The 16688-nt window shown below is 53.7% G+C and overlaps 1 protein-coding gene across 2 annotated transcripts in view; it reads right to left on the bottom strand.

Moving 5' to 3' along the window:
- Nucleotides 1-16688, bottom strand: part of MGAT5B (alpha-1,6-mannosylglycoprotein 6-beta-N-acetylglucosaminyltransferase B) — a 66959-nt gene that overhangs the window by 31074 nt on the left and 19197 nt on the right. For both annotated transcript variants that reach the window (XM_033091780.1, XM_033091781.1), the window contains exons 4-8: nt 9038-9153; nt 8409-8482; nt 7325-7495; nt 6371-6535; nt 4958-5127 (exon numbers count right to left, since the gene is read on the bottom strand). In XM_033091780.1, the coding sequence (XP_032947671.1) occupies nt 4958-5127; nt 6371-6535; nt 7325-7495; nt 8409-8482; nt 9038-9153 (696 nt within the window). The remainder of the gene's footprint in view (nt 1-4957; nt 5128-6370; nt 6536-7324; nt 7496-8408; nt 8483-9037; nt 9154-16688) is intronic.

Below are 16688 nucleotides of genomic sequence, written 5' to 3'. Positions count from 1 at the left end.
CCCTACCAACACCCCGATCTCAGACTTGTGGTCTCCAGGCTGTGAGACAATACGTTTCTGTTGTTTAAGCCACCCAGTGTGTGCTACTTGGAGACAGCAACGCTGGCAAACCAATACACATCTGTATTTACATCTCCACCGGAAGGAAAGGGCTGCGTTTCTGTAGCATCAGGGTGAGCCCAGCAGAAAACGAGTTTGAGGAGCTCACAGCTTTACATTTGTCACTGGGGAGAAAGGAAATCCAAGGAAGGGCGTGGCACAAAGCCCATTCCAGGTCAGCAGGTTCCCACCTGATACCCAGGGAGACACGCGAGAGTCCCCACTGCCTGGGCCACCTCCAAAGGCTGCCTCCCTGGCCCACCCCCTCTACTGGGCCCCCACCCCTGCTACCAAGGGTACCGTTGAGGCTTCTGGGTGTGCAAATGCCGGCTCGGGAGTAATCTGCACACTCTTTCCACAAATCTTCGAGGGCCCTGAGCCCCCACCCCAGGCCCTAATCCTGCCCCTCAGGACCTGAACAAGGGACACAGAAGACAGTCTCTTGAATAAGCCATGCAGGCTAGTTCACACATTCTACAATGTTCCAAGCCCACAGCTATCCCCTCCCTCCGACTGTGTACGCGTGTGGGGGAGGGGTGCTTAGAGAAGCCACAGCCTCAGCTTTTCCACTTTTCAACCCTCACTGCTCATTCAGATCACCTGGGAGCTTTGAAAACGTGACACTTGCATCCCACCCTTGACCAATTAAATCAGAGACACGGAGAGTGGGACCCAAACATCGGTATTTCTCTCAGGAGGCTCTGCTGCAGCCAGGGGTTATAATCCCCACCTGAAACCTGTTCCAACCAACCACAGCTGGTGCTGTCAATTTTGTAGACATACTGTATTGTGTCCTCTGGGTAAGGTGGGTTTCTTTTCTTCCTTTTTATTATTTTAAAATTATATCTGGTAACAGATTTAGAAAGCACCTTCCTGAGGCTGTTCCCTGAGGTAGCTGAGCTGTTTACACAGTCCTGTCCTGTCTGAGCAAGAGCGTTTGCTTGTACCTACACCCCACAGGGGACCAAGGGCAGAGCTGTGTGGGCATAGCCCTGGTCTGCCCATTTAACAAACTGCAAATCGGAGATGGGATGAGGTCTTCCTGGAGACCCTGCTTATGGGGATTTCAGACCCACACAAGACTGGCAGGAAGTGACCTGTTGGTGGGAAGATACGGATTCTCTGTGGTGTATGCACGGGGGTGTGTACGTGTGCATGCATATGCAGTGTGCTGCATGTCATGCATGGGGTGTGTGCAAAGGTGTGTTTGTACATGTGCGTGGAGTTGTGCACCTGTGTGCAGACATGGGCTTATGTGTGCATGCGTGGGGTGTGCACACGGTGTTTGTACAAATGCATGTGCACACATACATAGGTGTGCATGTGTAGTTGTACAGTGGCATGCTTGCACACGCATACATGTGCGTGCACGTGGGTGCATGTGTCTAGTGGGACAAATGGCAACAGAGGGTATTTCAGATCTTCGTACTTTGCACCAGGGCCTTGCTTTCAGGGCTCCCCAGTACAGTGACCCCCATCTTCACTGCTCTGGCGCTGTGATGGGCAATGGTAGCCTGGCTGACCATAGGCCCGGTGCCAGGGCCAAGAAGTGGCCAGAGGGAAAGGAAGTACTCTGGGCAGGTAAGGACTCCAGGTGAAGGTTGAAAGAGCAGACACCCCAGCGTGCACCGAGAGGCAGAACAACTGAGTTGAATTCCTACCTGTTAGGGAGGTTTGTCAAATACCTGCTCTCTCACGGAAGGATGATCCTCTAAACATGGTGTCAAAATGCCTGGGACAAGCCTTCCTGTACCCTGAGGGAGCAGTAAAGGAAGGACGTTCTCAGCTCTCTGGCCCCAGAAGATGCTCGGTCAGAAGGGAGGAATCCAGCTAAATGCTGTTTGGTAAACGTGACCTCATGTAACCTTGAGGAGGAATGAGGTGTTGGTGATGCTGACAGGAGAGGCTCCACACTCACAGCAGACTTTGTGTGTGTGGGATGAGGGCTCTGGACAGCCTCCACCCCCAGGATTCTCCCCTCTGCATCTTGGGGTCTCTGGAGACCCAGGGGACAAGGGCCCCCAGACCCTTCCTTGTTGCTCTGCCTGAGGCAGGTCTGGTCTATGGCTACCCACAGTCACTGGCTGTGCCATCCACAAGTTGTCCAAGACATCTTTGGCTTCCCACACACCACGTCCCTTTCCTCTCCCCTCCTCCTCCCCCCCATCCCATCTTACTTTCCTATAGGAAGCTTCGAGGCCAGAGAAAGATGCCTGTTCATGATTTGCAAACATTACCTGCCCCTGCAGCACTGCTCCACAGAGAGTGTTATGAGCTCGTTCAGAGGGAACTGGGGGTGGGCACAGTGCAGGCGGGCGGCAAGTGGGCACACCCGGCTCTGCACAATGTGAACAGCTTTGTCTGACAACAAAATGCCACAGGGTGAGAGCCAGAGTGAGGGATGTGCTGGTTCCCTCTCCCAACACTGGGTAGCTAGTCTGCAGTTTCAGCACCAGCACTCTGGGACAGCTCCCAGCCTGGTTATTTGCGGCTCAGGTGACATTCACCCAGATGGGACGGGGGTGCTAGTTCAAGGTGGCACCTCCTCTCCCAGAACCTGCTGCCCCACCTGGCACTGTGCTTCCCAATGCTGCCACAGCCGTGCAGCCCCTCATTAGTCCCTGTCCCCTTCTCCCCCTGCACATCCTCTCTTACGTGACACTTTGCATCTTTACTAGGCCTACTGGAGACAAACGCATCAGCCTACAAGAATGACACCCGCGGTGTGAATTCCAAGGCACGAAGATGCAAACCAAGTCACTAGGTCATTTAGTGGCCTCACAGCACACCCCAGCCTCAGCCTCCTCTCCCCCTACTCAGTGTGGCTGGTCCCGGCCCCTCCCTCTGATCGAGGTCACGAGAAGTTCTCCCCAAGCGACTGGCGGACAGGTGACCTAAGATTGTTGACGGCTCTGCCCCCATCAGCGCCCTCCTCTCTCCAACTCGCCGGTGCTACAGGACACTAGCATTCAAGGCCAGGAGAAAATGCTGACCAGAAAGACATCTAGACCCAACCGACTATCAAGACGGTGGGCGGGTTCCAAACAGGAATCACACTTTAGCTTGAAAACCACCTGAGTAAGTTACTGGGCTGATGAAGGAAGTCAATCTGTAGGCCAATAACTCTGAGGCTTCCCGTAGGTATGCTCTAGGGCACAGTAAGAACAATGTCATCCAAATGACAGTGAAAAGGAGAAACAGACATCCATTGAGCACAAAAATCCCTAACCCTAAAGAAAAAGATGCAACACTTTGATTACATTAAAATTAAGGCCTTCTGTTCAAAAAAAAAGGAAACATAAATTCCAAAGACAATCCAATAAGGAGATTTTTAAACACATGTAACTCAGACATGATTTATACCCATAATAGCTATAAAGAACTCCTACGACTCCATAAGGATGTGATAAACAACCCAGCAGCAAAGTGAGCAAATGACACAAATGGGCATTTCACGGAGAGGAAAGGACAGACAAACATATGACAGGATGCTCAGCCTCCTTAGTTGTCAAGGAAACCCTAAGACAATACGATGCCACTTCACGCCCTCAGTTGGGAAGCCTAACACTGAGTGTGGGTGAGAATGTGGCCCCGGGGAACACACATATGGTGGGGCTGAATTAGTGCACTCACGTAGGAAAACAGTTGGCATTCTCTTGTACAGTTGAGTTTTCACACACCCCAAAGCCCCAGCCACTGCGCGCCTCAGTTTATACCCAACAAAAACTGACACAGGTACACCAGGTGACATATACAAGAATGTCCACCACTGCATTATCTAAAATAACTTGTAAAAGCAGGAAAATACATCCACAGACAGGAATAGCGGATAAATAGTTATAGTGCTTTCACACAATGAAATATTATACAGAAGAGAAAATGAATGAAAGGGAACTACATGCAACAACACGGATGAATCCTAGAAACAGAATAAAGCAAGTGAAGAAAGCAAGTCTCAGGGACGACATATTGTATATGCCATTTTTACAAAGCTCAAAACCAAACCAAAATACAACTAAACCATATACTGTTTATGGATACATGAATATGTAAAAAAGAAACTATTTTTTTTTTCCAAAAAGCAAAGGAATGCTAAACAAAATCCAAGTTACAGGCTTCCTCAGGGGGCAGCAGAGGGACGGGTGAGAGAGGGCATCCCCAGGCAAAGACGAGTCCTGGTAATACTCTCATTCTGAATTCAGATGGCGGAATCACAGGACCTCCCTCTATTCTTGTGCCTCATAACATGTGTCACAGACATTTTTGTATGTATCAAATAATAAACATCAATAAAAAAATAAGAAAAGTCATATGCATTTCTTCATCCCGCAGATCTAGCAGTTGAAAATAAACCTAACCAGACTCGCTCGCGCACACACAATCGTACGTCCCTCTCATCACCAGCCTCCTACCCCCAAAAGCATCAGAGGGACCTTGGAAAGACAAGCACTGGGGAAGGGGTGGGCATCACCCGCCCACCTCACCCCCCTCCAGGTCTTACTGGCCCTCAACCCCCAGAACAGGTCCAGGAAGGAGCCCAGTTCCGGAAGAGAAACACCAAGGCTGCTCCAAGACCACCGGGATGGCATGTAGAGGGGACCCTCCATCTGCATAACATGGCTCAATTCCACAGCCCTTATTTGTCAGCCCTGAGCACAAACACCGGGGTACCCGCAGACCGGGAGACAGAGAACTCAACCGTGTGAACAGCACAATGCAAATACGCTTCCTTGGTGCATCCCAAATGTGACCCGGTGTCACCCTGGAGGAGGAGGGGGTGGGTGGCAGACTGAGCAGGCAAAGCGGGAGCTCCTGGGGACGGGGTTCCCTTCCTCTGCTCCCCTCCCCCGGCACTCACCTCTGCAGCTCTTTCAGGGACACTGTGATCCGCAGGCCGTGGCCCAGGACGTAGAGAGCAGCCAGGATGTCCGCCCACTGCACCATCTCCCCCAGAGGCCCGCCCTTCAGCACCCTCGGGCTGAACACGTCCCCAGACTCCTCGGTCAGGAAGCCGATGTGGACGAGGATCTGAGGGGACACAGACGGTCAGCACAAAGGAGCAACAGCACTCGGCCCTGCCACCCCAGGGAGACCGGCTGGCAGCAAACTGTCCCCAGGCTATGCTTGCGCAGGCGCTTTCTGTTGCAGCGGGGGAACCAAGAGGCAGAGTAACGGAGCTGGGCACTGGCGATACAGGTGAACAAAAACGGTCACATCCTGCCCTCAAGGTGCTTACGTTCCAGATGGAAGAGGAGACAACAGTGAACACAGACAAGAGAGAATTTCATGAAATGATAGGGACTCTGAAAGAAATAGACAGGGTGATGTGCGAGTCAGGTATGTACTTATTAGATGGATGGATGGATGGATGGATGGATGGAAAGAAGGAAAGGAGGAAGGAAGGTAGGACAGAAGGAGGGATGGAGGGAAGGAAGGAAGGAAGGAAGGAAGGAAGGAAGGAAGGAAGGAAGGAGGGAAAGAAAGAAGGAAGGAAGAATGCATGGATGGATGGATGGATGGACGGATGGATGGAAGGAAAGAAGGAAAGGAGGAAGGAAGGTAGGATGGAAGGAGGGATGGAGGGATGGAGGGAAGGAAGAAAGGAAAAAAGGAAGGAAGGAAGGGAAGAACGATGGATGTATGGATGGATGGATGGATGGGTGGATGGATGGGTGGATGGATGGATGGATGGAAGGAGGGAGGGAGGGAGGGAAGGAAGGAAGGAAAGAAGAAAGGAAGGAAGGAAGGGAAGGGAGGGTAGATGGATGGATGGAAGGAGGGAGGGAAGGAAGGAAGGAAAGGAGGAAGGAAGGTAGGACGGAAGGTGGGATGGAGGGAAGGAAGGAAGGAAAGAAGGAAGGATGGACGGAAGGATGCGTGGATGGATGGATGGATGGATGGAAGGATGGGTGGGTGGGTGGGTGGATGGATGGATGGACAGACCAACAGACCTCCCCCCAAAAGGCTACCTTATTCCCAACATTGCAGACAAACACCATGACTTTTCTGCCAGACAAGAACAAGATTGTCTGCAGAATGCAGGACCCCTAAGGGGGCAGGTGGGCTTTTCATTGTGCCTCAGACCTGAAAAGAGCTACCACATTCATCTATCCTGACTCTGCCTCCCGTCTCCCTTCTGGCTCAAATTCAAATAAATTCTATAAAATTGTTTCGAGGGCAGACCCAGTGTGCCACTTGGAATCCTAAGGCCCTGAGCTCATTTTCTAAGCTCTGAGCTCAGCTCCCTGAACTCACATAGAGCGTAAGTTACCTGCTTCTGGTTCCTCTGGGTGCCCCCCAGCTTCTGCGCCAGGCGCTGGGCAGCCAGGGCCCACTGGGCAGTGAGCCGCTTGGTCCGTTTCTTCATGAAGACTAGAGACTCTTTCCCGCTGCCCATCAGCTCCAGCAGGTGGGACAGGTTGCTCCGGAAAACTGCCTGGAGGGAAGTCCAGTCCCCGATTCTCTAACCCTCAGACCTGTGGCTATGCCACCGCCATCACCTGCAGCCCTGAGGACAGGGGCTGGCACACTCCCAGGGAGTCTGGAGCCTGCTCTAGCTCTTTTCTCCCTAAGAGGCCCACCGGCCCCAACAATTGGGGCGCCCCGGCCAAGTTGGTCTGTCCCAGCCCAGCTCCGACCAGCCTCCCGAGCCCTCCGGGACCTGGTCAGCTGTGATAGTTCCCAGGGATCCCAGCTGCTACAAGGAGGCAGTGAGGGCAGTGGTCAGAGCAGGGGCTCAAATGGCAGGGAGGCTGGGCCACGTGCCAGTGGAGCCAGAGTTAACTGTATGCCTTGAACAAGTTAGCTCAGCTCTCTGGACCTCATCTAGATAGACCTCATCTAGGTTCATCATCTGATAAATACGCTCGCACGAGGACTGCTGGAGGGTTTAAGTACAAGTAGCGTCTGGCATTCAGGAAGCCCTCGAGAAGGGCCAGCTATTATTACTATTAGAGTCCATGAAGCGGGCACCTCCAGGGCCCCAGCCTGCCCCTCAACTAAACCCAGCTTTGCAGCATCCCCAGAAGGTAGGACGGGCACTGTCAGGCTGGTTTCCTGTCCAGGAGGGCCGGCTGGGACCTGCCCACCCACCAGGCAGAGCTGGCCAGCCTCGTTTTACCGGGGGGAAGGGTTCCTCCCACTGTCCCCCAGGGCTGTCCAGCCTGGGGAGGCCAGCTGGCATGTCCACCAACCCCTCACTGGCCCACCCACCTCCCAGGCCTACCTGGACTTTGGGGAGGGGTTTGGGGGCCATGTGGGTGGCCGTCTGGTTCCTCCAGGGCAGCGGGGGACAGAACCACTCGACCTCACTGAGGTAGATGAGGAAGGAGCACTCGGTGCCGTCCACCCCGAAGAAGGCATAGCAGGGGTCAGAGGTCCAGCGGGCGCGCATCCACTGCAGAGAGGCCAGCCTGGGCCAGGGGGCCGGTACCAGCCCACCCGCAACCTTGGCGTCCCCTGCATGCATGTCCCTGGGGATCCTGAGGTTCCCCCAGGATGGGGCCTCTGGGGCCCACCCCAAAGATGCAGCGAGGGACAGAAGCAGGGGAGAGAGACTGAACTAGGGCCCCAAGACCCTGTCCTGGCCACTGAGAACCTCAGGGAGGGCCAGGCTGGACCACCATCTCCCAGGCCCAGAAAGAGGATGCCCCTGGGGAAATGAAGCCAGGTCAGGACACAGTGGCAGGGGCAGCACCTTGGGACCTGGCAGGATACAGCTGAGGCCAAGGTCAGGAGCAGTCTTGGAGGAGGCCAGGGCAGGGGCTAGGGCAGGACCCACCCACAGTGATCCCCACAAGGTCAGCGAGGAAGGGAGCTGCAGTGCCCCCCACCCCGCCTTCTTTGGGAGTTCAGAACCAGTGAGGAACTGGCTTTTACAGCTACACACTGGCCCCTGGCTGGACAGCCTTCATGCAGCCATAGGTCCCAGGAGGTGGGGCCCGAGAGGCTCCCTCAGTCCCTCTGGCTGGACCACGAGGAACGGGGAACGGGAGACTGAGTCCGCTTGTCTGAATGTGTTGGGAATTGGGCTGCTGGTAGTAGTGCACATGTGTTTAGTGGTTTGTTTGCTATGAAAAGGTACTGAAACATGGCTCCTCCTGTGGAATATGGGTTCGTGGGCCCAAGCAGAGAAGCCGTTTCCCTGAGATTGGCCTCTGCCAGCTAGTGCCAGGGTCGAGGGCCAGGGGCTGGGCAGAGGCCCTAGCGGAAAGCCCCGCCAGCAGCGGACCCCCAGAACTAGTCTGGGGCACAGCCCCTACAGAGGAGCCCCCTTGCTGGTCACGCCCACCCTCAGCCCCAGGCCTCACCTCCACCTTCCCTGAGCAGTCGGGGAACTTGGGGTCACTAGGCGCCTCACACTGGTCCCGCCGGCCTTCAGACACTATCAAGAAAGAAGGTCATCTTGCTGAGGACCAGGGTCCAAGATGGAGCCCGGTAGAGACAGGTGTGAGGAGGGGCTGGGCTGGGTGGGAGGGGTAGGGCGGAGCAGGCACAGCCTTCAGCCTGAGTTTACTCACCTGAAAGGCCACCCGCCAGGGCGTCCCCAAGCCTGGCCTGCCTCCTCTGCCACCACCCCCACTCTCCTTAGGAGGTTCAGACCCAGTAAGGAGCTGGCTTAAATGGCTATGGACCAGCTGCCTGGATGGGCAGGCCTCATACACCCCCCCAAATGCACCCCCACCTTTTTCAGGGGGCAGAGGTTGGGCCTGTAGCCCCAGACTGCAGCTCCCCACATCAAGTGGAGGTCCAGAGACCTCTGCTGTCCTCAGCACCCTTACACCAAGTCGGGGTGGATAAACCCCAAGTCACCCTGCTGAGAGTCTGAAACGGGGTCCGAGAAGCCTGGGCAACTGCTATGGGAGAAGTCAGGGCCCCGCCCCGGACATCCCCTAGTACACTGGCCTCCTGGGGGTCAAGGGGTGTTCCGAGCCCCCACCCTTGCTGTGCAGGAGCAGGCTATGGCGCAGCAGCTGGTCCACCTTGACAGCAATGTCCGAGACGTTCTGAGCGATGGCCTGGATCCTTTCCATGAGGCCGGCCCCCGGGGGCAGCCTAAGAGAGAGAAGCCAGGGCTTAGCAGCAGAGCCTGCCTTGGTGGCCTTCCCGCGGGGCCTCAGCCAGCAAGCAACGCGGGAGGATGCTGGGCTCCGAGCACCCACAGGCTGCCACCCTACAATGAATGGAAATGCAGCGGCAGTGACGGATGGCGAAAGTCTGGCCAGGCAATGGGGCCATCAGCCCGCGCCCCCCAGCCCGGGCTGGAGGGGATCTCTAAACACCCAGTGCACACACCTTACACCATGTGGGAAAGCCCACATCTGCGTGTGCCAGGCGTGTCTGCAGGAGTTGCGAAGGGCAGTGCCTGGGGCTGAGGCAGGCCCAGAATTCCATTCAGGAGCCTGCACAGGATCAGCGAGGGATCTCAGGTGGCAGAGACCATTTTCCTGGGCACAGCCAGCTGCCTGAGTCTGTTTCTCTCCTTTCTTCCCAGAAGGGCTATATCATGCCAAAATAAATTCCACCCAAAGCAGCCTGGGGACTTGCCAACTATTAAATCTCGAGTAAATTATTGTTGGGTTCTAGAATGAATTCTTCCCAAGATCTTAAATGTGTTGACTGCCACAAATATCACGGCCCTCCCCGTCCCACCATCAATACTCATGTTGCCTTTATTTGGGGAGAATTTATTTCCCTGTACTGATTACTCCTCAACTCCCAGAGAAGTTTATTAGACGTCACACGCAGTATTCATCTCATTGCAAACACTCCTACTGAGATACATCTCACTCTGCAGGCATATGGGTCTCAGTGCAAGCGAGACCCTGGGGGCTTCCTCCAGGAAGCTGCTTGCTGGTTTCTGTGCATTAATTCTGTTTCCTTTAATTCTTACCTGGTCCTCTGACTTCGCAGGCCCAGTTTAAGCTCGGTTTATCCCTTTACAAAGACTGGGTCTTGATTGCCGCACGTAATTGGAATTATATGAAGGTGGATTTTTTCCAACCCGGGCTCTTCTCAGGTCTTTAAAACCCACCTCCCCTCCTCTTCTCGGCCGGTGACCTGCCCACCATAGAAGGCACAGTAGTGACCCCCAGTGGCCACCTGCCCTCTCAGGCCACCCTCCGCTCCTACCTCCACTTGCTGTGACAGGAGGGAGGAAGGGTGGTTACAGAAAAGGGAGACTAGTATTGGGGACCGGCAGGGGCAAGGCGGACATGCAGGTGGGGACGGGGACAAAGGGAAGCCGGTGACAGGAAGGGGTGATGTCCACAACGTACACACAATCAGCTCAATCCACTCAAAAACAAACAACTTGCGTGGACAACGGCATCGCCTCTGTGTTTGTTTCCTGGGGCTGCCGTACCAAACAACCACCCCTTCCGTGGCTTAAAACAACACACATTGATTCTCTCACGGTTCTAGAGGCCAGACGTCTGAGATAAGGTGTAGGTGGGGCTGGTTCCTCCCGGTGCCTGTGAGAAAGCGTCTGTTCCCGGCCTCTCTCCCAGCCTCCGGTGGGGGCAGGCAATCCTTGGCAGCGTTCCTTGGCTTGTGGCTGCCTCTCTCCAACCTCTGTCGTCACTTGGCTTCTCTGTGTGTCCAAATTTCCTCTTCTTATAAGGACACTGGTCATTGGATCAGGGCTCACCCACATCCTGCATCACCTCATCTTAATTCGATCACATCTGCAAAGACTCTAGTTTCACATAAGATCACCGTCATAGGTACTGGGGGCGAGGACTTCAACAAATCTTTTCAGAGGACACAATTCAACCCACAATGGCCTCCTATGAGATTACAAATACGAATGAGAAGAGATGTAAAAGACGAAAGCTTCTTTTGCTCAAAAGATCCACGGGCAGGAAGAAGTAAGAATATTTCTCCTTGGTCTTCAGATTGTCAAGAATGCTGCCGGGAAGAGAACATCCGCTTGTCTTCAATTTATAGTAATGCACAAGGAAATGAGCTGGAGCTCTGCCTCTTAGGAGCTGTGTGACCCTGGGCAAGTCACTTACCCTCTCTGTGCCCCGGCACACTCCTTTTTTAAAATGGAGAAGAAAATGGCCCCAATCTCGTAGAGTCATGGTGACGACCAACAGAGGAAAGATGTGGAGAACACAGATCAGCAGCACCCACGTGACATAAGCCCTGGGTTAACCAGCACTACCGCTGCCGCTGCGGTGTGGTTGGAGCTGCGGCAAAAGAGATTTGGGCCGATCAGGGTTTCTCAACTTTCTTTCATTACGGGCCCCTATGGAGCCTTTGGAGACATTTTGCCCTTCTCACCCCCCCCCTTGGAATGTCATCACCCCCTCAGATGTTCTGCTTATCTGTTTACACAACATGGCCTAAGATTGTCTTGTCCCTCAAGAACCAGTTTTCACCCAATTCGGGGGTGGTACCCTCCCATTGAGAATGCCTGGGTCAGACCAGAGAAGGAACGTGACGACCTTGACCTCACTGGGCTCTGAAATGAGTTCCAAATGAGGGTTGTGACACTGTTTCCCCACCAACCTATGAGAACAGGGTGGACCCTTTTCTGACTGGAAAGAATATTTAGGTGACCGAAGGAGGCGGCCACAGTGCAGACGGCCGGAACCTGACAGATGCTGGATCTGAGTTGGTACTGAGCACAGGTGGCCACGGCATGACAAGGGGTGCTCTGGAGTGAGGAAGGACCAGGTGCCCTTCTTGACTTCTAACTGGAGACCCCAGACCACAAACGACCCCTGTCAGGGACCAGCTGGGGGTCCTGCCAGGTCCCCGGAGACAGTGGAAGGGACCCCACCCTACTTTGAGTCTTCCCAAAAGCGTCTCTCCCTCGAGGCTCCGCTCCTTCCACCCTATGGGAGCCAGACCACTTCTCTGAGCCCCCTGTACCCCGGGCTGCAGTTGTGAGTGGCGGGCTTGAAACCCCCAAAGGAGCCCGGAATCGTCCAGGACAAGGACGCGCTTTCATACGTGGAGCCTGATACTGCCCCGTACGGGCCATGTGATCAGGGGTCCATCACTATTTTGGATTGAAAAGTGTCCCCCAAAATTCCCATCCACCTGTCACCTCAGAATGTGACCATACTTGGAAATGGGGTTTCTGCAGATGGACTTAGTTGAGGTCAGACTGGATTCGGGCGGCCACGAGCTCAATGACTGGTGTCTTTGTAAGAGGCCACGTGAGGACGCACCGGGAGAAGACAGCCATGTGACGACGGAGGCAGATGGCAGAGCTGCATCTACAAACCAGAAGCTGGAGGAGGCAGGAAGGACCCTCCCCTGGAGCCTTCGGAAGGAACGAGGCCCTGAAGACACCCTGATTTCAGACTTCCAGCCTCCAGAACGGAGAGAGAATACATTTCTGTTGTTTGAAGCCATCTGGTTTGTGGTCATTTTTTTATGGCAGCCCCAGGACACGCATATAATCACCATCTGCAGAACTGAAGAAAAACGGTTTCTGATCCATCACCAAAAAAGCGTCCAGGTTCTCCTGTCTCCCGTCCCCCACCCCTGCTGTCAGGAACTTCTTCTGTCCAACCTGTGCTCCTCTTGCTGAAACCCAAGCTTACTTCTGCTGCTACTGTCACAGGAGATGAAGAACTGGGGACCCCCATGACTTCTCAAGCCCGGGGTCAGTGACTCTCCACATTATTCAGAGATTTATTAGAAAGAGTCAGGGCCTCGGAGTCAGAGGTCCTAGATTCCAGTCCGGGCTCCACTGGAGAGCTGTGTGACCTTGGGCAAGTTACTTAACCTCTCTGAACTCAGGGGTTGGCTCCGATAAAATCTGAATAATCTCAACTACCTCACAGAGTGATTACAAGGATTAGACACAAGGCTGACTGTACAAAGCTCAGCACACAGTAGGCACTCAGTAAATGCTTGAGATGCTTTCAACTCCCTACCTACAGCGGTCACCCCAGCCCCAAGAAGAAGTGTCCTGAGTCTAACTATAGAGCAAAGCACTTTACTTTTTCAGGGATTCAGCAATTTTCGTATGACAAGCGTTTCTGCATAAAACATATCGCTAGCTTGGGCTTTAAATAGTGCAGATGGCATCTGTCTGATTTAACAAGTTCAACTTGTTCAAAACGGAATTACTTGGCGTCACTATTATTATACTGGACTTAGCATGTGTGCAGCACTTTCTATTTTCAAATCATATGTGATTAGGCTTCTCTCTCTGAGAAGCTTTTTTTTAAATGACAAAGTGGATGGCACGAGACCTCAGACTACAGACACTGATGACCTGGGAAACACTTAAGTGGAACAGGAAGTGGGGGAGATGGCGGACAGCTGTCTCCAGCCCATGGATGGGGCCCCAGGGAACCCAGAGTCGTGGGGTTGTCACTGTGGGGTCAGGGGTGCAGCAGGGCTGACTCTCCATCAAGCCCAGGAGGCGCAGTCCCATGGTTCACAACACTTTTAGGGGTCCACAAACATGTTTTAATTTTTTAAAAATCAGGGAAAACATTGTAGGTCAAAGAAAATGTTTTCTATGGAATATGAATGTATTTGTCTCTCTACCAATGCAGCCATAAAATATAATTTTCCTATTGGTTAAACTGTGACCCCTACAATTTGTATGTTACAGTCCTAACTCCCAGTATCTCAAAACGTGAACTTAGTTGAAAGGAAAGAATTATTTCCGGAATTACATTTGGGTATAATTAGTGGAATGAATATGAGATCATACTGGAGACGGGTAGGCCTGATTCCAATGTGACTGGTCTCCTAACAAAAAGGGGAATTTGGACGCAGACACACACATGGGAAGACTGGAATTACGCTGCCATGAACCAAGAAACTACCCGAAGCCAGGAGAGGGGCCTGGAACACACCTCCTAAGCACCTTCAAAGAGAGCGTGGCCCTGTTAACACTCTGCCACACCTTCATCTTGAACTTCTGGCCTCTAGAACTGTGAGACAATACATTCCTGCTGTTTAAGCTCCTCAGTGTGGGACCTTGTCCCGGAAGCCCTAGGAAACTAATACAACTTTTCATATTTTTTCTGGAGGAAGGACCCCTGTAGTCCCGACACAGCCCAGAAAGGCAGGGGTCTCCCCAGACATTAGCATGTGAGAAGAACAGGAGAAAACATTCTGGGAATGATAAAGAATTCACAGAGCACTCACTTGCCAAGCTCTTGATGTACATGGTCTCATTTCATTCTCCTGATATCACGATTCCTTTTTAATGGCCCCACTGTATGGACGAGCTAACCAAGGCACAGCAAGGTTGAGTTACTTGCTCAGGGTCACACAGCTATTGAGTAGGAAATCGGGTTCCAGCCCAGCAGCTTGGTTCCTGCTGAAAAGGCTGCTGTGCCACAGAAGGGCAGATGGGACAAGATGCTTCTGGGCTGGAAGCATCTTGGTGCTGGAGGAGGTGCTGAGCAACGAGGGCTGCGGGAAGACAGGAATTCGGCCCTTCCAGACAAATGCCTAGATACTCATGCAGAGATTATACAAGGGTCCCAGTCCTGTGTCCTCAGTATGGGAAGCAGCCTGGAGTCACAGATGGAACACTGGACCCAATCAATCAGAAAAGGCAGGCTGCCCTGAGACGGGGCTGAATTGCACAGAGGAAACCCATTACCCAGCCCCTCCACCCTGGGCGGTAGTGCCCGTAAGTGAGCTGTGAGGCAGGCACCAATTCACCTGGAAGGGGTCTGTGCCTCCAGGTGGGCACGGGGGCAGGACATCAGGCCAAGGCCATGACCGACCAAAAAGCCACAGGCCCTTTCGGGTCTAGGGAGTGACAATCACAGGGATGGGATGCTTAGCACCATTTCTATGGGGATAACAGTGAACACCCTCCTGGCAGGTGGCAAAGGCAGAAAGAGTTCTGGCCGAAGGAGTTTCCCTAGCAACACCCATCCTAACTCTGTAGGGCCTGTTACCAGGGGACAAGCCCAGGCAGGGGGACCATGGAGACGATCCCCTCGGCCTTTCTCCCCCCATCTAACGCACCCCTAATCTTCCTTCCACTGGCACCAATGACTGAGAGCCCTTTAACCCTCCTCCCACTTATGGCATATTTTTATTTCTTTCCTTTTTTATCTTTGGTACATGCATTTTAAAAGCAGAAAGTGGGTAAGCCAGATGAGCCTGAACTGGTGGGCTTCTGGCAGAGTGGCAGGACTGTATGTAGTGAAGACGTGGAGAGGCGGGGAGGGGGCAGGCTGGGGATCTCAGAAGGGATGCCCAGGAGGAGGTCCCACCGACATGTGCCTTCCACACAGATTTCCCACACGCCGGCTCGGTGCCAGGCTCTGCTCTGGGCGCGGAGATACACAGGAGAATCACACATAGGCCCAGCACAGGAGGTGACTCCCAGACGGCTGCTTTGAGGCCTAAATGGTATCACATACTTAGCCTTGGTTTTAATTGTCACTTGTAGGGCACCTGTTATTGTTATTACTTGTGGTGGGCACTCCAAGCGAGGTCCCTCCCCTCCTGGATAGGATGAAGCTCCCAATTAGATGTGCTCTACACGGAATGGACCACATTTGAAAAAGGTGAGTCTCCCCACATTGAAACCGCTGACCCAGGGACTTAAATGGATCTGAGGCCGAGACGATTCCAGCCCCTGCAGGAAGGTTGACCAGGAGACCAACCTCACAATGTCCCCCTCCAGGCCCAGGACTGGGCCCCTGGCTGAGGCGAGTCTGGCCCAGGCCTTCACACTTAACCCTGCAGTAGGAGGTTATTCCTGAGCCGGGCTGGGGCCTGCCCACAGACACCACCAGCAAGAGGACAGTGAGGTTCTCTGGCCTCAGCCTGTAAACTATGGGTGCCGGGCAGGGGCAGAAAGGCTGGGGGGCCTTTTGCGTCATCAGGAAGCTCTTAGGGCCAGCAGGGCTGACACACCAGCCCAAAGAGTCCCACCATCCCTCCCAGTTGGGCAGAGACCCACAGGAATCATGGTACCTTTTTACCCCCCATAAATGTGGCAGTCCTGAGATTGCCCCAGCTCTCAGCACCACCGGGCTGTACAGACAACAAAGGCCGGGCTCAGTCCCCACTGGCTCTATGGCCTGGGCCAGTCCTTTGCCTGCCTAAGCCCAGTTCCTTCACCTGGGAATTGTACACCTGGACAGGACCTTCTCATTGGTCAAGGTCAAAGTTCATAAAAAGTACTCAATAGAGGGTGGCTGCCATTCTTATTTATTATCCTCATTCATTATTATCACTGCTACTTCAGCCCACTTTGCAACAAAGTCCTGGGAATCCAGAACGCACCGCCCAGGGCCGAGGGCCACCCCAGGTATGGCACTGGCTGGAAGGGTTCCCTGAGCTCTCTTGCCGATAAAGGTGCCCACAGTGGCCCGAGCCAGCCTGAAACATACGAGTCTGCAAACAGCCATGGACAAGGATGGGAGAGGCAAAACGATGGCCTGGGATCTGCTGGCACCTTCTGAGGAAGCCAACGCTGCCCCTGTCCCATGGGAAGAGGGCTAACAGGTGGCCCGGCAGCTCTAATGCCCTGCCTGGTGGAGCTACCCCCTCGGTGTGCCCAAACACTTCACACTGCCTTCGTTGGAGACACTATGATCTTGAGAACCCGTGCGGGACCCACATCCCAGGACGCCCGA

Source organism: Rhinolophus ferrumequinum, chromosome 21 (genome assembly GCF_004115265.2).
Source record: "Rhinolophus ferrumequinum isolate MPI-CBG mRhiFer1 chromosome 21, mRhiFer1_v1.p, whole genome shotgun sequence".
Classification (NCBI taxonomy): domain Eukaryota; kingdom Metazoa; phylum Chordata; class Mammalia; order Chiroptera; family Rhinolophidae; genus Rhinolophus; species Rhinolophus ferrumequinum.
The sequence above is the reverse complement of the archived record's forward strand: the minus strand, read 5'-3'. Positions and strand labels throughout refer to the sequence as shown.